This window comes from Pelobates fuscus, chromosome 4, assembly GCF_036172605.1.
Source record: "Pelobates fuscus isolate aPelFus1 chromosome 4, aPelFus1.pri, whole genome shotgun sequence".
Taxonomy (NCBI): domain Eukaryota; kingdom Metazoa; phylum Chordata; class Amphibia; order Anura; family Pelobatidae; genus Pelobates; species Pelobates fuscus.
This window is the reverse complement of record NC_086320.1, coordinates 254338667-254364123: the sequence shown is the minus strand read 5'-3', so window position 1 is coordinate 254364123 and position 25457 is coordinate 254338667. Positions and strand designations below refer to the sequence as shown.

The 25457-nt window shown below is 44.6% G+C and overlaps 1 protein-coding gene across 1 annotated transcript in view; it reads left to right on the top strand.

The window, feature by feature from the left end:
• The window catches only part of DCLK3 (doublecortin like kinase 3), a 154464-nt gene extending 132107 nt beyond the window's left edge, over positions 1–22357 (top strand). Inside the window, exon 5 of the mRNA XM_063452043.1 lies at positions 21898–22357. Coding sequence (XP_063308113.1) covers positions 21898–22028 — 131 coding nt within the window. The 3' untranslated portion in view covers positions 22029–22357. The remainder of the gene's footprint in view (positions 1–21897) is intronic.
• Positions 22358–25457: the final 3100 nt, after the last annotated feature.

Below are 25457 nucleotides of genomic sequence, written 5' to 3'. Positions count from 1 at the left end.
GAGTTGGAAATAAAAGCCAGGCTGGATGAGCCAGTCCAGAGTTCCTGTTTTACCCTCAAAGTGAAGTGTCGTCTCATTATTGGGGGAAGGATTTATTGCATGCTGTTCCGGTTTGACTGCTAGGAGTGAAAACCTATTCGTATGGTTCCTATTCAACTGTCTACAGCATTCAGAGGCTTGAGAGGATTCATATGCTTCTCTGATTCGGTGATTGTGGTGTCGGCTAGAGTGCTTGGAGGCCTCAGGAAGCGCTAGGAGCATCCATTAACGGAGGTACCCAGTCGGGGTGCCAGTCGATCCGTTACAGGGACCTCCGCCAAATGCTGCAAGAGGCGACAAATGACATCAAAGCCTACACAGCGGCGGAATTGGATAAACATATCACGGGACTAAAAACGGACATTGAGACACTTGCCGCCAGAACACACAAAACTGAAGCCGGGATAACTGAAATCACTGCCAGGTCCCGATTCCATGACCAGGAAATCTCCCATCTACATGACAAGATTCAACAACTAGAAGACGGAGTGGAAGATTTGAATAATTGGTCCCGCCGGAATAATATACGGCTGCGAGGCTTACCAGAATCCATAATGGCGGACGCCCTGCGCCCCACAATACAGGTACTCTTCAAGACCATGCTACCAGAGGCCTCAGAGCTAGAGCTCACTATTGAACGCATACACAGGGCACTGCATCCCCCAGCCTTTAACCCTCAAGCCCCCAGGGATGTCATCCTCAAAATGCTCCACTTTAACATCAAAGAGCAAATCATGGGAAAAGCGAGGGCAACCCCCCCCCCCCCCCAAGTACAAGGCCAAACTGTCCAATTTTATCAAGATCTGGCCCCCTCTACACTACAAAAACGAAAAGAGCTGAAACCCTTAACCACAGCCCTCACTCAACAGGGCTGGAAATGTGGAGGCACCCCGTTAAATTAACAGCGAGAAAAGGCAACCACGTCTGCACGCTGTTTAGAGTCACTGATATGGTGGATTTTGCCAAAGACCTGGGACTTGCCCTCCAATCCGAAGCAACCACAGACGACAACTTCCCGGGACATACTTACCCACTGGAATCAGACCAACTACCACCATGCCAGGGGCTAACCATGGGGAAACCTTTATTTATCCACTTTTAAATCTTTTATTTTTTCTCGACATCCATACCATACTTCTCTCACTTGGCTGGTTTTTTTTCGCCATACCACTATACCCCCACCCACTAGGCATCAAACCGCCCTCCAGCACTCGACAACAAAAATTACGGAAAAGACCCAAAGACCCGCCATATTGGACGATCAGCAACCATACCAAAGCCTAATCCCGCCTCCTGGGCGCATAAACCAACGACCACCCGGCATGGCAACCATAGCCACGAACCTCACAAAGGAACACAAAGAGTCCTTGAGATACCCAACCGGGCACATATTGAACTGGCTATTTACAAGGTGACCTGAACTGCCTCAGGACATCCCGCATAACCAGGTCACCAAGGCACAAAGACGAAGGGACAACCAACATAAGTATCACCCTATGTCTTTTGAATGTCACAATCCTAAATGTTATGTCAAAAATGCTTTTTACTGTTCGATGTGCCACATGCAGGGTAACACACCACAGGTCAGGCAGGACATTACTAATATCGGGGACGGGGACGGGGAGGGGGGGAGAGGGAGGTGGGGTGGAGACAGAAAAGCCGTATCCTCCCCACACCCTCCTGACACGGGCATGACTTCAGCCCCACACCCACTGACTGGAACCACATCAACACCCAACCGCCCAACCACAGCGACAAGGACAGTCAGGGGGTGGCATATGGGGACAAACGCACGCCTGGGACCCACCCCTCCATAGTACTAGACGTGCAGGAGCACCACACTCATTTAAGCCACCAGACGCACGACCAAAAGGTCACTACGCTACAACTCGACAGTTACTGCACCCCCGCACCCACACCTATGCCGCCACAAGCCATAAGGAACACGCCAGCCCTGGGAATCAGGGTATAAAACTAACCAAACCACGCACAAGGCGAACTAAAACCACCAAAGCACAAGAACCATGTAGATAGTTGTTTGTTGAGAATATGTAAATAGTATGGTTAGCAACCCCATTAATTCACCTCTGCCTGACAATATAGAGACAACTCCATTCCACACCCCATGACGCCACGCGGACACACACACCATAGTCACACCCCTCCTCAAACCCCTACCTGAACGACAGGTAACAACACAGACACAACCCCCCTCGCACCACACACCACCACACAATGGATGGCCCCACGACCTACACTACACCGTCAACCCACCACCAAACACAACTAACTCAGCTCAACACCACCCCACTCCAGCACTACACCCGACACAAACGCACAGCCCAGGGGGAGGGGCCCTAACTCACATAGAGGCCCAACCCTCCACTTTAAACACCAAACCACCATAACCCAATTGAACACTAACTTAAACCACATACCCAACTCCTCCTACAATACCCGGACACATCGTTTCCCACACAAGAAGTCCAGGGACACTCCGCCCCCACAGGACCTGGCAAACCACACTTAAGACCAGGCTAGTACACATCCGATCTTCATCACCCCACCCAACCCCCTATCCCCCCCACCCCCCCTTTTTTTTTTTTCATTTTTTGATTATTTGTTACTTTCTGTGTGTAATCTCCTCCTCTTTTTACCCCCTACTCCGCCACCCCCCGAAATGACCACAGCGACCACCCGCACCGCAGAAGCACCACATTTGGGATCAGAGAGACAATCCAAATCCAGCCTGCTGACTTGTATATCTATCAATTGCAAAGGCCTCAACAGCCCCGCAAAACGCCACCAATTTCTACGCTGGGCCAACAGGTCTAAAGCAGACATACTGTGCCTTCAAGAAACACACTTCTCCCAAACCAAACCGCTCCCTCTCCTAAGCCGACACTACAACAAATATTATACAGCATGCGCTTCCACGGGCAAACAGGGCGGAGTTGCCATCATGCTCCGAAAATCATGCCCCCTAATGGTCCAACAAACACACCAAGACCCACAGGGTCAGTATCTCACAATAGCAGGCCTCATAGGCTCACAAAAATACGCCTTCACCTCCCTCTATGCCCCTAATGGCCCAGCTACTACATTCTGGAACGCCATACAGGCACACCTTAAACTATTCCCATCCCACCACCTAATCATTGGCGGAGACTTCAACGCTACCCTCCACCCGAAGGAAGATAGACGCAGGGCGGGACCGACAACCCGAGACCAACCCCCTACAGCTAAAACAGACAAACTCCTGCTCTCATTCGTTATCGACACCCGCCTGATAGACATATGGAGAACCCAACACCCCTCCATGAAAGACTACACATTCTATTCACACCCCCACCGCTCACACTCAAGAATAGACATGTTCCTAATATCTCCTTCTCTCCTCCCACAAACTAAAACCTCCAGCATCGGATCGATAACCTGGTCGGACCATGCAGAGATCGCTCTCACTATCAAACTGCCAAACATAACTAGACCATGGTCCTGGCGGCTAAACCCCACTCTCCTCCACGACCCCGCTACCGTGGATGCCCTCCAGAGGGAACTCTCCGAATATTTTGAAATTAACAAACCCTCAGCCACAACGGAGGGGGTCCTCTGGGCGGCACATAAAACGGTCATCCGGGGAACTCTCATCAACCTCGCGTCCATAAGAAAAAAACAACAACTCCATTCCCTAGAACAAACACTTACCCAACTACGCACACTAGAATACAAATTCAAACGAGACCCCACCACGGAACTACAAACACAAATTACAACATGCCAAACCGAGCTGAAAAGCTTCATGGCAAAAGACGCAACAAAGGCCCTACAATGGACCAAGCAACTCTACTACGAAAAATCCAACAAGGCAGACACCCTACTAACACGCAGATTGCGCCAACGCACTGCTCATAAACAAATTCATCAGATCCACGCCCCAGACGGGCATTTGCGAACACTCCCACACCAAATAGCAGAAGTCTTCCACACATACTTCACCAAACTCCACAGCCACAGCCCACAAGTACGCTCAGAACCACAAGCCCTCAGGGACCTGATAGACGCCTACCTAACCTCGACCACACTACCGACTCTCTCAGAAACAGCAGTAGACCAAATCGCATCCCCGATCACAGAAGAAGAAGTAGCGAAAGCAATCAAAGGTCATAAACCGAACAAATGTCCAGGCCCAGACGGCTACACAGGCCTATACTTTAAAACATTCTCTAACACCTTAACCCCCCATCTATGCAATCTGTATAATAAGATCATGGAAGGTGACCCGCTTCCGCCGGAAATGTTACAAGCCAACATCTGCCTACTCCCGAAACCACAGAAAACCCACCTCGAGCCCGGCCATTTCCGCCCAATATCCCTCCTAAATGTGGATATCAAGCTATTTACCTAAATCCTCGCCAACCGCCTAAACCCACACCTCCATAAACTAATCCACCCAGACCAAGTGGGCTTCATACCCAGCAGACAGGCATGCGACAATATCAGACAAACATACGACCTAATTTGGACGGTGACGATTCGCCAGATCCCCACCCTAATTCTATCACTAGACGCCGAAAAGGCGGTCGACCGACTGCTTTGGCCATTTCTATTTGCCACGCTACATAAATTCGGATTCCCACGACCATTCTTTAATGCCTTACGAACAATGTACGCGACCCCAACGGCTAAACTCCTCCTACCACTCACCTCCCCCCCAACAGTAAAAATACGTAATGGCACTAGACAGGGCTGCCTACTCTCCCCCATACTTTTCGCCCTCTCCCTAGAACCCCTCCTACAAACGCTAAGACAAAACCGACAAATAACCGGAATCTCAATCCGTAACGAAGAATACAAAACAGCCGCATACGCTGACGATATCCTCTTAACCATCACCAATCCAACCGAATCCATACCACCACTATTGACAGCATTAGACGACTACGCAAGAATATCAGGGTACAAGCTCAACATAGAAAAAAACGAAACCCTACCAATACACATAAACCCCCAACAACTCCAACACCTGACAAAAACATACCCATTTGACCTCTCAAGCACAAACATAACATACCTAGGAACCCGCCTGCCCAAAGACCTCTCCCAAACGTACCACCTGAACTACACTCCGTTACTACAAATGGCCACCCGAGACCTAGACTCCTGGGCTAATCTATCTATCTCTTGGCTAGGGAGACTAGCTTCCGTAAAGATGAACTTACTCCCCAGATTCTTAAATCTCTTTCAGGCACTACCCATCACTCTCGTCACCAAAGACTTCAAAAATTTGCAAACCAAAATAGATAGATTCATCTGGGCTAACAAGAGAGCGAGAATCAAACGAGCAACACTATATGTACCAAACAGAGCGAGAGGCCTGGGTCTACCCCACTTCATGCACTACTACCATGCAACCCAAATAGCTCAGGTGCAACACCTACACGCCCCTTATGGCATAAAACGCTGGGTTGATCTAGAACATACAATTTTCGGGAGAGATTTCCCCTCCCTACACATCTGGCTGCCCAAACAAGCCAGACCCCGAATAGGGATCACCTCCCCAGCAATCACAAACTCCATCAAAATTTGGGACAAAATCACGACCAAATGCTCTTTAATATCGAACCCTTCCCCGCAAACTCCAATATTGCGTAACACGCAATTCACCCCCGGCATGACGCCCCAACACTTCTCCAGATTCGAAGAAAACAACCTAACCCGATTTTATAACTTCTACCAAGGCCAAACATTGCTCCAGTTTCCCGAACTCCCCCAAAACACCCCATTAAACACATTTGACCACTTTCGCTACCTACAAATACGCAGCTTCCTTGAGACACCAATAAACAAAAAAGCAAGCACCACACCAAAGACCACCCTAGAGAGAACCTGCATAACAAACCCCATCCACAAAAGCCAAATTTCTGCCCTTTACACAGCAATAATTACAACCCAGAGAGAACACTCCCTAACATATGTGTCGGCTTGGGAGAGGGACCTCGGGCCACCGAACTCACCTTCGGACTGGGAAACAATTTGGGAGGCCACAGCCACAGTTTCCATCTGTGTTAACCACAAGGAACAGGCATATAAGACCCTCATGAGATGGTACCTCACCCCCTTAGACTAAAACAGATGGGGATCACACCCACGGACGTATGCTGGAAACAATGCGGATTAAAAGGCCTCCATGTGTGGTGGGAATGCCCCAAAATAGCCCCACTGTGGGACAACATAGCACAACTCGCTTCTCGGGTTCTGCACACAGCGATCCCGCTTGACCCCTGGCCACTGCAACACACCCCCAGATGCCAGAACAAACTAATCGCCCGCATTGCCCTGGCAACCCGAAGGGCGATAGCAGAAGTATGGAGCAAACCCGAAGTACCAACAACACAAATCGTCTTACACAAAATTGAAGAAGCCAGACACATGGACAAATTGTCCGCCATAGTACATGACAACATCACAAATTTCAACAAGATATGGGACCCCTGGCTATATGAATTCCCCACACCCAGATAATTCACACAGGACACATACATAAAAACAAGAAAGCCAACCCCTCAATTACAAAAGGGCATATCCTAAAGAAAACTACACCCCACAAGATCCCAGAACAGCCCCACCCACCCCCCTTTTCCCTTTTTTTTTTCCCTTCTTCTCCGCTCTTTTTCTCTCCCCCTCTCTCTCTGCCACCTCTGAATCTACTACCCCGTGACAATAGATCACGAACAGAACCTAACAGAACACCCGAATCACACACACTCCAAGTGAACAACAACATCCATAAGCTCCCACACACCCCACCCCCACAAAAAATCATACACTTACAAAGAAGATCACCATCCTCTACAACACGCTCGTAACCGTCCCCTACAAAGAGGAATGGACCCCCTACCCCCCCCCCCTTCCTCAACCCCCGACCCAAAACCAACGACATCCACGGACCTACACTACCAGATACAGACTAGAGGAAATGCCCAACAGGGCTCCTCAAACCCCATCTCCACAAGTTCTACACACATCCCCAACCCGTCACTCACTGTAACCACTTTCACTATCTTGAAACAGCTTAACTCTGCAAAATGTTTATTGCACAAAGAACAACCACAGCTACAACCAGGCTACGCTGTTTCTACACAACAAAAGGGTTAGAGACTCCAAGAAAAGGGAGTCACTCTTATAGTCTAACGCCAAAACCTAACCATACCTTGTTTCGTTACATATGTTATAAAAATGTTGAAAAACCTGACAGAACAGGCTCGTACAAAAGAAACCTAATGTTCTATGCCATGTAACAATTCTCTCCTTCTGTATAAAATTGTTCTGCTGGAATGTTAGAACCTTGGCTCTTGCATAAGCCCATGATCCACTTCTGCGCAATGTATACGTGCCTGTAATTTCTGTCTTTTGAAAATAAAGAATTACAAAAAAAAATAAAAATATTTTACCAAACAAATAATAAAAGATAATAGCATAAAATACTTAACAATCTGTTAAAATCACAACGCGTTTTTCCTAGATGGCTTTTCAAGTGACAATAATGGAGGTCCTACAAGTAGCCCTATTTATAGGGAATTTAAAAAAAGTGGAATTATGACATTATCTCTGTCAAAAAAGTGGAATTATGACATCATCTCTGTCACTAATGACTAATGCAACACATTGTGATTCATTCATGACTAATAAGTGCATACAATTAATACATAAATAACATATTTAGTGAGTCTAAGTCACTAATAGCAGTTTCGAATATTTAATAAACACATTAGTGTTGGGAATTTACCTTTTTACATAGCTATAATATAAAATAATATATTTTATATAAAATAGTGTTGCATTAGTCATGTGACTGAGATTATGTCATAATCCCAGCTTTTTAAAAAGTGGGAATATTGCATCACAATAAAAAACAAGTGAGATATAAAAACAACAACAACAACAAAACACACACACACACACACACACACAACTACTTCTCCCATAATGCTTTATTGAGTTGAGTCGCGGTCATGGGTTGCGGCTATACTTCATGATTAGTTGATAGGGTTGTCTATTAGAGCTATTGTATCTGCCCTCTGCCATAATGTAAACAAAAAAAAAGGTTGTAGTTTTTTCTTTTCCCATCTCTCGCTCATTTTCTAATTATTTTATAAAAAAGGTAATTCCCAACACTAATTTGTATATTAAATATTAGAAACTGCTATTAGTGACTAACACTCATTACATGTGTTATTTATGTATTAATTGTATGCACTTCTGAGTCATGAATGAATCACAATGTGTTGCATTAATCATGTGACTTAGATGATGTCATAATCCCACCTTTTTAAAATTGTTTGTAATTTCAAATGCTCTATAAAGAGAGCTACTTGTAGAACCTCCATTATTGTCACTTGAAAAAGCCATTTGGGCAAAACGCGTTGTGATTTTAAAAGAATGTTAAGTATTTTATGCATTTATCTTTTATTATTTGTTTGGTAAAATATTTTAATTTGGCACTGAAATTCGTCCGAATTTACATTCAGAACAAAACGAATTGCACATGTCTACTATATACCCATTGGAAAATACGGAGGAACATCCTTTACAAGTTATATCCGTGAGCGGGATTATACCGCTTCAAAATTTTACTGAGAGCTGAATTGGAAGTTCTTTGTTTGTGAGTGCATTTTATTCTCTTTTTATATACGCACTGCGTTTGTTCTATTGGGTTGCACTATTGGATCCCCTTTTTATGTATTCCATGTGAGATGCGTATGCTGTGAAGATAACGTAAGACGTACCAGTGTCCTTACAAAGACCTTTTTGACATTCTTCACCTAAAATCATGTCACAAGGATTATATTGTCAGAAGCAGATACAATCGAGCCAACAGACGGCTCCTTGTTTGTGAGTGTATTTTTATAAAAATTATTGCTTCTGCACGGATTACAAACAATATCACACTATTATAATACAATAAAACAGAATGTTGGGAAAAGTGGAAATCTGGTGCTGCTATCACCTATGTGCACCACTCAACACACATACAAGTGAAATAAAAGTGAAATATAAAATGGTGAGAGCACTCTAAAACATTGAAAATTACCAATACTTCATAGGGAATATTCCTAAAAAAAATCGAGATAAAAGACCATAGGGTAATATAGTAAAAACTAATATTAAAACACCTTGTTATTGGGGCGTGTCCTGGACTCCAGCGAGAGCGGCCGCATGTAGCAGGAGCTCCGAGCTGCTAAGGCCTAAACATAGAAGCAATCAGTGACCAGCTGCAGGGGCACTATAATTTACAAGGTGTCCCAACCTAAACAGCGTCGCCAGACGGAAAGAGGCGACAAGTCAAATTTTTTTGGAGTTAAATCTAGCCAAACGCGGGGTCAAACTTCCCACGAGGAAACCCAAGATGGTGGGGAAGAGGACACCGGCGCAGCCCAGGAGTCGGGAACCGCAGATCTCCCAGTCACAAAGGGGATCCTGCAAGCCCTCCTGAATTCGATGGCTGACAAGCTGCAAGTGTCTTTTCAGACATCTATAACGGACCTCAGATCAGATTTCAAGGAGCTGGGGGAAAGGACGTCAACGATCAAAAATAAGATGGCGGAACACGAAGAGGCCTACAACAATATGGCGGCAACACTGGATAGCCTTAAAGTCCATCTTACAGCCCAAGAAGAGAAAATGGCTGATATGGAGGACAGGGGACGGCGTAACAATCTCAGAATAAGAGGCATAGCCGAAAGTGTTGGCCCGTCAGATCTTCAAACCTACCTTACAGTCATGTTCAAGGCCCTTGCCCCAGATGTGCCACAAGATATGTTGCTGATGGACCGGGCACACAGAATTCCAAAACCAGCCTTTTTGCCTGCAGAAACGCCCAGAGACACCCTGATCCGTCTCCACTATTTCCACATTAAAGAGGAAATTATGAGGGCGAATCGAGCACGGAACAAAGGGAACACTCTCTCGACCTACCAGCACATCTCCATCTATGCTGACATTTCGGCGTTCACGCTGAAAAGAAGAAAAGAGTTCTCCGACATTACAACGCATCTTCGCCAACTACATCTACCGTACAGGTGGGGCTACCCGGTTAAACTAGTGGTACAGAGGAACGGGAAGACAACCATCATGCACACTCCAGAAGACGGAAAGAAAACCCTTCACAGCTGGGGCATCAAAGTGCAAACTAAAGGGCAAGGGACTCAGAGACTCACTCCATCATGGAGGAAAACCAAGGCCTGATATGCCCCTGTGAGGAGGTGCTGGGACTGTGAATATGGCAGATGAAATCCTGTCTAACGGGTTCAGGCTTGTATACATTTTGTATTATAGTGATGTCGAGTAGCACATATAACAAACTTACATGGGTGAGATATATGTTAGTGGGAGACGGGATACCTGGGGGTCGGGGTTGTGAGGCGGGGGACCGAACATAGCGCGCTCTGATTTACACACACCCGCCACAGAGGCCCTAACTCACACGGGGTGGGAGAGGAACAACCCCTACAGGGGTGAGATAGGCAGCTTGCCGCCCGAGGGGCCACAATGAGGGGACGCATACTCTATACTAACAGTCATGGGACAACTGTCTCTCCCCCCCCCCCCCCCCCGGAGTCTCCTTAAAGCAGGATACCAAAAAAAAAAAAAGGGATAAAATATTAGCTGTGCCATATCAGTGCAGGTGCTTACTCGGATATCTATATATTCTGAAATTTGTACACTTCTCTGGGTGCTGGGACCATTATTGCTCGAGACTGACCCCTTATCCAGAGGGAACCACAAGATCTCATAGGCCCCAAAACCGCACCCTACGAGCCTTAGGATTGATACAGTCACAGACCTCCCATAAGTACCAAACACCATTAGGTAACTGAAATCAAACCATACAATTTTATCACATAGGCCGAGGCCGCAGAACTGCAGCCAAGACGGAAGCCGTAAGCTTCCACCCCCATAGCACCGTGAGCAGGTGCACAGCCGGATACCCGGCAGATCAGGTTTTATTCGTTTTTCCCCTTGTTGTTATTGTTACTGTTTGTATGTTTATGTTTGCTATGTCTGCTGTTAACAGAATGCACTTCAAAGGGCAACAGAGACCATGGATTGGGGTTGAGGATATGAGACAGCACTCCTCCAAGCGAGAACGAGCGCTGGCACATCAAGAGGTACATAGGGGACGCACCCTGGGTTAGAGGGAACTGGGACAACAGGGACCCCCCGCATATAGACTAACTACACGAGGCCACACACAGGAATATGACCACCTCCCACCATGAAAGTTTACACACATAATGTCAGAGGACTAAATATCCCGGTCAAACGACACCTTCTCTATAAAGAAATCAAACAAAAGGGAATAGACGTGCTGTGTCTACAAGAGACACACTTCACAACAGGCTCACATCCCACTATCCTACAACACGACTTCCCTATTCAATTTCATGCGACCACGACTAACAAGACAAGAGGTACGTCGATATTAATCAGCAAAAACGTGGCGTACCTTCCTCACTCACACCATGTTTTTTTTTTTAATTCTTTATTTTTGTTGTGCAGATATAGACATATAACATTTTCTTCCCATGCCACAACAGCATTAGAAAGGTGAGTGTAGACAATTGGTCAATATGGCATACGGATTAACAGCACATTATTTTTGATAATATTAGGCTAAGTCCAGAGGAGTCGTGTCGCTAGGAGCATTTCAGGTTTAAACTAGATTAGAAAATTACCGCTGTAGTGTTAAGTATGGTGGGCACTTAGGGTACAGTCCTATTGGTATTGCGGCTTGGTCAGCTAAAAGATAAATTATGCTGTCTAGGTGAGAGTGCCCTGTGTGTTGTGTTATCTGAGGGGTCTAATGTTAAGTGTCCTCCGATATGGTTCCTGTCTATGTGACTAAGTTTCAAGTCGGGAGTCAGGTCGTGCAGGTCGGTGTGAGTGGATGACTAAGTGCGCCTTCGCTGTGGGTGGGGGGCCTAGGTAGGCTATAGCTCCAGGGGAGGTTCTCGTTTAAGCAAGTTCGCTTTCGCGATTATGGGTGTCTCAGACTGTGGCAACGTGAGTCGTCCTTTTAGCGTGAAAACATAAAGTCATAACATATAACATTCGTGAGTTATAAAGCCATAAGTGGCAAAAGTATGTCAAATAACGTAGACTGCAAGGCAGCCCCGAACATAACGGGAGTAATGGAAAAAGGAGAAGAAAATAAAGTAGCGGAAGATAAGCAGGAGAGTGTCCCGGTCATGGTGAGGTCCTATCAGGGAGCCCCAGAGGGCCTCATGTGGGTGCCGCCGCCGACGTCTCAGCCGTGGGTCTTCGTGGGATGAACGGTGTGACCCTACTCGGGTCCCAGGCGTGTGTGGGTTATTGGGTTGCGGTTGTGGCTGTGACAGGTAGTCCTGTGAGAGTCCCAGGTCTCGTAGGAGCGCGGTTGCATCGCTCAGGCTCTGGATAGAGTAAACAGTCTCCCCGTGTGTTGCTTGGAGCATGCGAGGTGAGCGCCAGCGGTATCCGATGTTGCGTTGGCGGAGCAATAGGGTAAGGGGTCTGAGTGACCGTCTCCAGGCCATGGTGCTGCCCGACAAGTCGCTGTAGAATTCTAGTGCCATGTTTTCGAACCTGTAGTTCGGCTTGCCCCTGAGTGCCTTTAGTATTGCCGTTTTATCCGCTCCATTGCGGAATTGAATGATCAGGTCTCTCGTGGCGGTTGAAGGGGCTTTGGCCGGCTTAGGGATTCGGAAGAGACCGTCCAGAGGGGTGGCTTTGGCTTGTTTTGGCGGCAGTAAGTCCCCCATCATCCTCCTGATTAAATGCGGTACCTCCGTTTCGGGGACCGTATCGGGTACCCCCCTTATTTTCAAATTATTTCTGCGGCGCAGGTCTTCTTGGGCCGCAAAGCGGCGTTCGTGGGCCTGATTCTGCTGTTGGAGGTCCCGTACTGCCCCCTCCAGCGCCTGTATCCGCTGGGAGTCTCTTTGGGCGTTTGTTTCCATGTTCCCCATGCGGTCTGTTAGGCCCTGTAGGCCTCCCTTTATCGAGGCTATGTCTGCCTGTAGGGTGGTCTGTAGATTCGCTAGGAGCCCTTTTAGTGCCGATATGGTGACCGGAGATGTGTCCAGGTCTGTCCGTTTTGGCAGGGGTTTCGTCGGTGTGAGTAGGAAGGTCTCGTCCTCCTCTGAGGCTAGGTCCTCGGAGAAATCGGAACAGCCGCCAGATATCGCGGCCATCTTGGGCCCAGTCGCGCCCTGCGCCTGGCGCCATAGTTCGCCAATATCCATTCCCATATTGGGACGATCTGGTTTGGCTTTCTTATTCTTACGCCCCATGCTGTTTAAATGTGCAGGTGTGCTGTCCGGGCTCTCGATATCGCCGGTTATTGCCCGTGAAAAAGCTTTTTTAGTCGGTTTGTGTCCGGAGCTGCAGAGGCATGCATCCGTTCGCTTTGGCAGTTAGGCTCCGCCCCCCCCACTCACACCATATTGACCCAGACGGCAGATATGTTATCATAACAGGTACACTCAACGACATGCCGTACACCATAGCGAATATCTACGCCCCGAACACGAACCAAAGGAATTTTCTACACCAACTCATAATAAAATTGCAGCACATCCAACAAGGCACCACTATAATATGTGGAGATTTTAACCATGTGTTTGATCCCACGATCGATACGACACTAGCCGCGTCGAAAGCGCGGACCGCCCCACTCAAAAAACAAAGCAGAGCACTGAGAAACCTCCTCCACTGCCACCACTTTTATGATGTGTGGAGAGCCCGTCATGTGGGAGAGAGGGGATACACATTTTTCTCCACAGTACATAACACCTACTCCCGCATTGACGGGTTCCTCATTTCAGGTCCAGACATGACACAGATAACTGACTGCGAAATAGGACCCATAACGTGGTCCGACCACGCTCCAGTGGAACTGATGCTCAAAAACATGTACGACCCTACTCACAGAAGCCCCTGGCGCATAAACACAACACTACTGCGAGACAGCGACTTTTCCAATGAACTAAAGGCAGGCATACTGCATTACTTTCAGAACAATGACTCCAATGTTGTCTCAAGAACCACATTATGGCAGGCACACAAATCGGTCATAAGAGGCTTGCTCATACGGAGAGCATCCTTTCTAAAACAACAGGCCAACTCACAACTACTAACTTATCAAAAAGATCTCCAACGTCTTACAATACAAAACCAAAATGCACCCACGAAGGAACTGAAGGCACATATTATACAAGTGACGGAGCGCATACACAAATTGTCTTTAGAACAAGTGGGGCGACATCTTAAAAAACTCAAAGCTAGGAACTACTTGCAGGGCAACACAGCAGGCAAACTACTAGCAAAGAGAATTAAGACACAACAGGCAGCCCAAAAAATAGCGTACATGATATCCCCAACAGGACACAAAATAGTAGCACCCAAAGACATTAGTAACGTTTTTGCCAATCACTTTACAACCTTGGAAACGACCGAACCACCCCCCAACCACGGGAACTTAAAATAAGCGCGTTCTTGAACAAAATTAATCTACCCAAACTTACCTCCGCCCAACAAGACTCCCTCTCAGCCCCCATCACGGAACTTGAAGTGATTAAAGCCATAGCCACACTGCCCGCGGATAAGGCCACAGGCCCAAATGGCTTTGCAAACGGGTATTATAAGAAATTCCAACAGATTTTAGCTCTGTACATAACAAACGCATTTAATGAGGCTGTTATGCACCGTGCACTGCCTCAGGAGGCACTGAAAGCACACATAATCACGCTTCCCAAGCCCGGAAAACTGCCAACACAACCGCAAAACTTTCGCCCGATTTCGTTACTCAACACCGACACAAAACTTTTCGCTAAAATATACGCTACAAGACTGAGCGACATACTCCCACAGCTGATACATGACGACCAGGTGGGGTTTGTGAAGGGACGCCAGGGAGGCGATAACACAAGGAAGGTCATAGATATTATACACAGTGCACAGAAACATCGTATGGAATGCCTAGTCATTTCACTAGATGCAGAAAAGGCCTTTGACCGCCTGGGCTGGGGGTTTCTGGAAGCGGTCCTATGCAAATTCGGACTGCCGGAGACATTCCGCTCAGCGGTCGGGGCTCTATACCATAACCCATCTGCACAGGTGGTTACAGCGGGCTCCACGTCTGAAACCTTCAATATAACAAACGGAACGAGGCAAGGTTGCCCGCTCTCTCCCCTGCTTTATGTACTAGCTCTCGAGCCGCTGGCGGCACTCATCAGGGCGAACGAAGCTATCCATGGCGTAAAAATAGGGGAAAAGGAATTTAAGATCAACTTATTCGCGGATGATATCTTATTGACATTGACCCAGCCCATGATATCCCTGCCACACCTAATGGAAGGCATTAAGGAATACGGACTCAATTCCTACTACAAACTAAACGTCGCCAAGTCCCAAGCCATGGGCATAGGGATCCGCAAGGACCTTTTGAGACAGCTTAGAGACACCTTCTCATTCGATTGGCGGACAGATAACATCACATTCCTAGGGGTACATATACCCCCCCACCTGCCCAATCTGTTCAAAGTTAATTTCGCCAAACTTACCAAATCGGTTGAAGACACACTTCGATCATGGGAGGGAAAATTCCTATCGTGGCTGGGTAGATTAGCAGCATTTAAAAGGACCCTACTCCCTAAACTCCTATACCTTTTACGCACAATCCCCATACATGTACCGGGGAAATACTTTGCAACGTTACAAACACTGATGGTGAGATTCGTGTGGGCGAACCGTAAAATACGGGTGGCCACAAGACTCTTACAAAAACCGGTGACAGAAGGGGGTCTGGGGATGCCGGACTTAAAGGCGTATTACTACGCCACGCAGTTGGCAGCCGTTGCAACCTCAAACTCGGGGAAAGATCCCCCTCAATGGGTGTACATAGAATCTCAGTGGACCTGCACACACGGCCTAAGACACATATACTGGACACCTCACGCACCAAACCTGAAAACCGCTGACATGTTGCCTCCAACGAAGGTTATGCTACAAGTGTGGGAGAAGGCTAAAGCCTTCATGGGAGGAGGAGGCCCTAACATAGGAAACACGCCAATAGCGAGTATTAAAGCGCATATCCACAACTTCGATTTCATACCATGGCTCACGGGAGGTTGCACTCATGTGCAACAGTTGTGTGAGGGAGGTAAAATAATACCGTTTCCGATACTGCAGTCCAGGTTCTCTCTACCGGCCAAACACATTTTTCCCTACCTACAGCTAAAATCCTTTGTGTCTACCCTCCCTGAACTTGGCAGCCCCGAGCAGCAGCCCACACACCCCCTGGAACAACTGTGCTTGACTGAAACAATTCCCACAAAAATCATCTCCAAACTATATACAATCCTGACAAACACACACACCGACTCCCAAACAGACTTCAGAGACAAATGGCATGCCGACTTGGGACACGTGTTAGAGGAAAGGGAGTGGAAGCTAGCTTTCAGAGCACATAAGGGCCTCACCATGTGTGCCTCGCACTTAGAAACGATGAGAAAAGTCCTATATAGATGGTACATGGTCCCAGACAAACTGGCCACAATATATCCATGCACCAAGTCGGAATGCTGGAGAAATTGCGGAGAACGGGGAACGATGTTCCATATATGGTGGACTTGTCGAGCTCTGACCCCATATTGGAAGCAAGTGGAGGAAATTATCACTCACACGATAGGAAACACATATATCACTTGACACCAGAACAAGGCCTGCTCTTCATGCACCTCAATCTCTGGCACAAACCGGAGAGACAAATAATATTCCAAACCCTAATAGCAGCGGCAACTCTGATAGCCAGATGTTGGAAACAGCCCCGACCGCCAACCAAACAAGCACTGATATGTCAAATCTCCACAAATTGGGAATACGAACACATGGCTAGTAAATACTTAAGAACGAACCATACAATTAGGGAAGCACACACCAAATGGAAGTCATACATAGAACGAAATAGTGCCACTTAACATGAAACGAGGCAGCTACACACGGTAGAGGGGAGACTCATACATGGAAAGAAGGGAAGGTCTCAGGCCAGTCTAAAGCCAATTGCAAGCTCTCCCACCTATGAATACATGGGCGGCGGGAGCAGGTGTCCAACACGCGAGTGCGCCCTGGGTTCGGATGGGCCTGCCTAGACGGGGCGACCCGCGCGGGGGGCCACCATACATGAGTTTTACTTTATACTAAACTAAAAATGAAGTGCAGATTCGTTGATGATGTTTATGTTGCAGACTCAGTTGGTATATGTTATACCACAGCCCATTCTCTATTGCCCCCGCCCCCCCTTTTTCTCTAAGCTCCTCCCCAACCCGCTTGAAGCAATGCAAGAATTGAGCTCCACACCAAGACTGTTCCCAAACGGCAACGAGTCGTTAGATAAACAAACATAGGGGTATATGTCTAACTACATGGATGGAAAGATGAAAAGGGGTGAATATGACTCCTAGCGCTATGCCCACAAGTCTCAGGTGATACCACCAGAGGTACTGGGAAACAATGCGTCCACAAGCACAAATCGACGCCATTACATGTATGTCGTACAGCAGTTTAACCCCTACCTATACAGGGGGAGCCGAAGTGTCTGAAGAAACTGTAAATTTCGTAATAATGCAGTATTGAATGGCAATATTCCCCCCCTCCCCTCTTACCTTCTGTACCCCATTTCCTATGAAAATAAAAATTGTCAAATTGAAAAAAAAACCACCTTGTTATTGGTCAAACTCACATATATCTGAGTCACTTGAAAGCTGACTCAGGCTAAAAAGCGGAGAAGAGCATCTATGTTGGTGTATGTCTGTTAAGATTCAGGATACTTCCTGTAGTGCCAAAAGATAATCTCTCCAAAAGACCCAGGATGCAGGATCGATTTCAAGATGATTTATTTAGACACAAGTAACAAATTAAAATAAAACAGAATAAGTCCACCAAAAATATCGCCACCTGACGCGTTTCGGCGTTATAGCCTTCTTCAGAAGCGGTGATTTTGCTCTTCTCCGTTTCGTTTCTTTTAAATGCCAAAATTGGCACCGTTTTCTCTTCCCTTCCGGTAAATACTTCTGCATTCGTCATCAATATTCGACGGTCACATTCGGCGCACACCTTCAGTCAATTTTAGTCAATTTTTTAGATTTATGCATTTATGTAGAGAATGATCAAATTAAGAGTAAAACTTTTTTTTTTAAAACAGTAGATGTAAATAGCTTTATTGATCTTAAAAGTTGTCATTTTAAACCATGGCTGACCAACATACCAAAAGGTCAGTTTTTAAGATTGAGACGGAATTGTACGGAATTGGATCAATTTAAATGCCAATCTAAAATTTTAATTTACCAACTTGTAGAGAAAGGCTATACTCATGACTCCCTTAAAGCAATATGTGCACAAATTGAAGCAGAACCAAGGGATGGTATTTTAGAAGGAAAAAATAAAAACAAGAAATCTATGGAAGAAAATGAAGAAATACCCATCATTTTTAATTTCAGTTCTAGTAGCAATTCTTTACGGAAGATAATACACAAGAATTGGCATATTTTAGAAGAAGATAAAGAAATTTGTCGGTATTTAAGTAAAAAACACAGAATTATTCATAGAGGGGCTAAAAGTTTTAAACAAATCTTAACCACAAGCTTTTTAGATAAGGATAATAGTAATAATAACAACAAGATGTTAATGTTTTTTAAAAGAGAAAAAGGTTTTTATTATTGCATGTCATGTAGAGGGTGCACTTTAAGAACCATTAAAAATAAAAGCATTACGAAATTCACCTCATTCACTAACCAACAAGAATACAACATTAAATCATTTTTAACTTGTAATTCCAAAAATATTATATATATGGTTATATGTCCCTGCGGATATCAATATATTGGAAAAACATCAAGGGCTTTGAAAATCCGCATTAGGGAACATATTTATAATATTAATCGCAAATTCCCGCAACACAGTGCATCTAAACATTTTTTGGAAGCCCATGGTGGGAACGCCAGTGGAATGGAATTTATAGGAATAGAAGGTGTCAAAACACACTGGAGAGGAGAAGACATAGAAAACCTCCTCAGTAGAAGTGAAATGAGGTGGATTTTTAATATGGACACTTTGATACCTCACGGCTTGAATGCCGATTTTGAGATTAATTCCTGTATTTAAATGTTTTTATTTATATACTTTTTATATATTTAATATGTTTCATAATTTTATTTAATGTGCCTCTCTTCTTTTTTCCCTCCTTTTCCTCCTTTTGTCCTGGGGATCATGAGGTATATTTTATATAAGACCTAATGAGATTAATATATTTTTTTTATTTATTTTTAATTTGTTGTATCTGAATTATTTTTATTCAATTGATATAGAGAGAAGGATTTTAATACCAATGTGTTAATATATGCTTTCCTTATATGTATTTTTAAATGTACTGCCAAATAAATTTTTACAAACGAAAGGTCCTGGCAAACACTGTTGCAGATGGACTTTTAAAAATGTCCGCCAGTAACTCCCGGTACTACAACTACGTCCTGACGTCACGGAGCAAGGATTCTGAATGTGTGCGCCGAATGTGACCGTCGAATATTGATGACGAATGCGGAAGTATTTACCGGAAGGGAAGAGAAAACAGCGCCAATTTTGTCATTTAAAAGAAACTAAATGGAGAAGAGCAGAATCACCGCTTCTGAAGAAGGCTATAACGCCGAAACGCGTCAGGTGGCGATATTTTTGGTGGACTTATTCTGTTTTATTTTAATTTGTTACTTGTGTCTAAATAAATCATCTTGAAATCGATCCTGCATCCTGGGTCTTTTGGAGAGATTATCTTTTGGCACTACAGGAAGTATCCTGAATCTTAACAGACATCCACCAACATAGATGCTCTTCTCCGCTTTTTAGTCTGAGTCAGCTTTCAAGTGACTCAGATATATGTGAGTTTGACCAATAACAAGGTGTTTTAATATTAGTTTTTACTATATTACCCTATGGTCTTTTATCTCAATTTTTTTAGGAATATTCCCTATGAAGTATTGGTAATTTTCAATGTTTTAGAGTGCTCTCACCATTTTATATTTCACTTTAATATCACACTATTGTTCATTCTCTCTGTTATTTATTGTCGTTTCATATTTTGGAATCCATCTTAATTGGTGAAATACATTGAACTACCTACTACAACTAGCACCATTATCAAGGACTTTTTTATTGTTTTACAGGGACATTCTTTGCAATTATAGATTTCAGTTACGACTACTTGCATACAACTGTATTCCTAAGCAATACTAGTACTGTCTAGTTATTTGGCGCAACCTATTCTTTCATTTCACTATATGTCTTTGGATTTTTAGGGTATCCAAGTACCAGAGCTTGCTGCTATTTGTGGAGCCAGCGCTGTATCTATTTACCTTTTAGTTGCTGCTTATTGTCAGAAAATACTATTAACTGCACAGCCAATATTGCCCAATCACTAAAACATGCAGGGGTACTTAGCAAAGGTTCCCCTATGACCCACCCATGGGCATAGATTGAAAGCTCAATAATAAATAACAGGAGGTGGGCAGATCACTGTCCACGCCCTTGCGCCCCCCACCCGTGGCTAATGAGTGCGAGTTATTTAGTTAAAAAGCAAGGATAGCATTATAGTGTCAATTAATGAAATATTAAAGTGGGAATATACTATCCGTTCAACCCCCACTCTGCTTTAACAAGTGGGGCGTATAATTATAATAACCCTGGAGGAACAAATGAACCCCCTCAGCCACCACCCATAGGTGGGTGGGTGCTATTATTTTATTAATAAGCTAATGCTCTTCTAGCACCCATCCTTTAGTGACAGATGGGGGCTATTACTTTAATTATAACATGTTTCTCTTGAGGCAGAGAAGTGAGACTTGCCTGCTAGAGCGTTTAGGTTGGTTGTTTTACAATCTACAATCAGAGAGGTAATACCAAAGTGTAAGGGTTGGGAAGAAAACAATTCCCAAACTGCGTCCACGGAGTCTACTGGTGCCTAGCACCCATTGTAAGGATGCTAGGATTGTAAGTCTGTAGTAACACAGAAAGCATTGCTTGGTAAACCAACACATGAAAATATTTTATGTATTTAGTCTCTGTCACTGAATTTAAAGTCCATGCTTCTCCACAAATCATTAAAAGAATGATGTGGCTGTCATAAACAGGGAACAATAATCCAGCACATAACTCCCAACTATCCCTACACAAGAGGGGCATTCCCTAGTCTGGTCCCAAGTCCCTCTGTCCCACTTTTGTATACTAATGTCCTTCTTTTTTACGAGTTGTATATTATTGGTATGCCAGAGAGTACACCAGAGCTCCACATCAATAATATTCACAGTAAGTCATTAACACTCTTTAGCACAGTATAATTTCTAAACTGGGGTCTGCAGTTTGATGCTCCCCATCTCCACTTTTGATAATGGACATCTAGAATCGCTCTGTCTGAGCTAAACCCTACAGTGCAGGGCTTATTTCATTATCTGAGAATGTTCAGCTGATCCTCTCAGTCAATGAGCAAGACCTGCAGTGTAGGACTTAGCTCAGGAGGACAAACAGAAGCTCCTCTTGAGGACTTTCTGCCTCTCTGTCATCAGCAGTGGAGGTGGGGAGCAGTGTTTAGCAGACCCAAGTAAGAAGTCAAACCATGTTGCTGCTCAGCGCATCAGTTTTCAGTAATCAATTTTTTTTCCTTTAGAGTTATTTTGTAGAATAGTTTTCTCAGTGGATGATTGTTATTTAGGAATATCACATGCATATTATCTCTTATTTCCGTCTACCTATCTTTTTTTTCTGCGTTACCAGAAGCTAAAGATTTGATTAGCAAACTCCTAGAACTGAATCTCTTGAAGCGGTTCTCAGCCAAATGTGTCCTCCAGCATAACTGGGTCAGCTCACGCAGATTACCGAACAGCTGGAATCTCCATAACCATTGAAGAGCTAAAAAAGAGAAAATAAGAGGTTCTGCAAAATAATCACGGATTTTCTGGTGCTCTTTATTTTTTTGTTTTAAGTGTGTGTCTACGTAAAGAATAAAAAAACTTATAAAAATCCAAACACGCTCCACGAGGTCCAGAGGCCAGAACCTAATGCTGTAACAACCAGAAACCCCCACACGGACAGAGCTTGACTACAGGCTAGCTTGACAAAGGCATCAGAGTACTAAGGAGATATCCTAGCAGAGATGAGACAGGAGCTAAGCTGACGATAATGGGGGGGAGATGGTTACATACCACCAATCAAAGGTGCACGAAATTGAGGCCAGATAGACACCGACTGAGATTGACATGCTACAAAGGATAAGAAGACCTAGCTAGACTTGGTTCCCCGAGATACGTTCCCTATCAATGTTATAACTACATACTCGAAGTAACCATGTTAGCACCTGTTACACACAGAGCTATGTTTGCCAATTAAGCTATGTGATACTGTTGATAACTTGGAAAATCTCAATAAAAAATGATTGACAAAAAACTTATAAAAATCATCACGGTTATTTTTGGCATTTTGTAGCTCTAACATATTCTGCAGCAATTCACAATTTTAATATAGGTATATAACAGTAAATAAAATGCAAACTATTACAGGAATTAAGATATTATTGAGTACCTAACTTGAATGAGTATACACTCTAGATAATGATAATTACATAGGAGTATATATTACCCTTTTTCTTAGCCCAAGAGCTTTGAGCAAGTATTTTCATAGGTAATGAAAATCAAATATCATACATAGTTTCTGGAGTGTTCAATTTGCAGTGACTAATAGCCCGCAGCTCCACAAAACTCCATCTTGGAATTGCCTGAATTAATCTTCTTTTGCACTATGAAAGTCATTTTGCATTTAATAGATTTGTTCTGGACTGAACAACAATTCAGCCAAATTCTGCCATGTGAAAGAATATGGGGGGAACCAACACATTTTTGCCCAAGTATACTGCTGACACTTCTGCCACTGCTGCCTCCACTGCCACCACCACCACCACCACCACTATTAGTAGCATTCAGTCTAAGGGATTAATGTCCTATGCCCCAGGAAGCAATTGTTTTCCCTATGCTTTTCATACTGAAACAACTTGTGCTGCCTCTAGCACTGCAGATCCTTTATCACTGCATTATAGATTCTTGGTCCTCCCTCAATAAGCTACTAAGGTGGAGCACAGCAGAGTCTTCTTTGTCTGGGTAATCAGATCCAGTCTTTAGTGAGGATTTACAGCCGAGTACAAAATAAGTGTCCCCAATGTCTGGTGTTGAGGGTGGTGGTGATAATAAGCACTTTCACCTCTTGCCCACTCAACTATAAGTATGATGAGCAAGAGGAATTACAAGAGTAGAATTGGAGAGAACAGGCAGCAGCTCCTGATTTTCTCTGGCAGCTAGTGTGCACTCTCCTCCTGCATTTACTCCACTGATAAGGATCAAATCAAGTGTTTGATCATATTTGTTATGATGCATGATGCAAATTGGTTATGATGCATCCATGCTTTCCACACCATAACTAATTTGAAAAGGGGCAGATACACAAAAATGATCAAACACTTGATTTGATCCTTATCAATTTGGCACCCCACTTTTCAAATTGGTTATGGTGCATGCATGCTTTCCAAAGTAAATCGCGCCAGACACATGTTTCCCAGTTGATGAAATACTCAGGAATGTTTAATCAGGGGGCGGGGAGCCCCTTATGAAGCTCAAATACATCACATGCATAATTACAGATAACAGAGAAAAATACAACAATAATTGGTTAGATGTTAGGTGGTTTATTCAATGCGCATCCTACTGGGTGTGCATGTTACTGTTATCATGAAATTCTCCCCTGGATTCCAGCTCCATCTTGGTTACACGATAGGAGGGGGTGTCTCCCAGTGGCCATTTTGAGTAGTCACTGAATAATACTGATTATTGTTATGCAGAGAAAATGGGCATTTTACTTTAGCTAATATTCTGTCCACAACACCACCATCTCCAAGTCAACCTGTATCTGGTGTTGAATCACCTAATTCAACAGAGACCCTGGCACAAGAAGCACAACCACTGTCAATTTTATCATCACCAGTACCCCCAAGATCACCAATAGCACCATCATGAATATCACCAGTACTGGCATCCTTAAGATTTGCTGTAGCATTAATCAAATAAATACTAGTGCACAGGCTAGTATTGTGATAGCCTCCACTTCCACCCTTGCAAACCTACCTGCATCTTCAGCAGACACAAGGTTGAGGGTACTGAATTGCCTTCAAGAAGGCCAACTTGCAAAGTGCTAATCATGTGCCAAGGAAGGATTGGTGAGTGAGTGAAGGATTATCTCACTAGGGTTTCAAGGTTGAACTTGATGGACTTTAGTCTATTTTCAACCTAGCTTACAGTGTAAATCTCATTAAAGAAATACACCAACTGGTGTAATCTAACTGAACAAAACAGTAGACAAAAAATATAAAAATATAGGAAAACAGGTAGTCAGCCAAGCCATGGTCAATATACTTAAAAGTGGGTTGCCAGACAAGCCAAAGTCATGGCAAGCAGTGAGCAGGGATGGTCAATAACAAGTCAGGTCAAGATGACTAAAACAAGAACTCAAAACTGAACCAAATTACCACCACAGATAGGACCACAAACTGGTCAGAAGAGAGCACTCCCTTTAAAGGCCTGGAGTATGATGTCATATTCAAGCCTCAAAATGGCACCAGAAATTGATGCGAACATCTGACACTTAAAAAGACAGTGCCCAATTTCACAACTGTAACGGCTACCCAGGTAGTGAGAGGGTATCAGCCGTTGGAGACGTCCTTTTCCCTGCAAGTTGCTGTGTCAAAGTAAAGCTGGTATAATCCCATTCACGATATCCAGAGGGAGAGTCAGGTTCAGCTGTAAAAAGAGCAGAGTAATATTCCCAAATAATTCCCTTCCAAGAACGAGACAAGGCTACGTTTTGAAGGGTCAAGAAGAACTGCGGTGCTGGCACACCCAGCCTGTTTTTTATTACAATTGTTGACATACAGGACACACCCAGGGGGAGGCATAAAATAACCAATCATATATGTAGCGAAAGCCACTTCGCCACTGTGGTTTGGAGGGGGCTGCTTGCCCGCCTCTTACCCTGTGACTACGGTCCCTGGGCGATTTGGCCCTTTATGCACGGTATTTGGGCATACTGTGGGTTATTGGGCTGCCCCAGGATTATGGGCCCTCTCATCAGCCCATACGAAACTTAAACCCCATGGCGTTTGAACTGTGTTTGTGGCATCTAAACGCTGTTTGGATATGTTGAGCGCTCAGATCCAAGCCATCTGGGGATGGGTTGAATGTGGGGGTTCTGTTTAGTATAACAGGAGTTATGTATTTTTATGTCTTTTGGTGGTT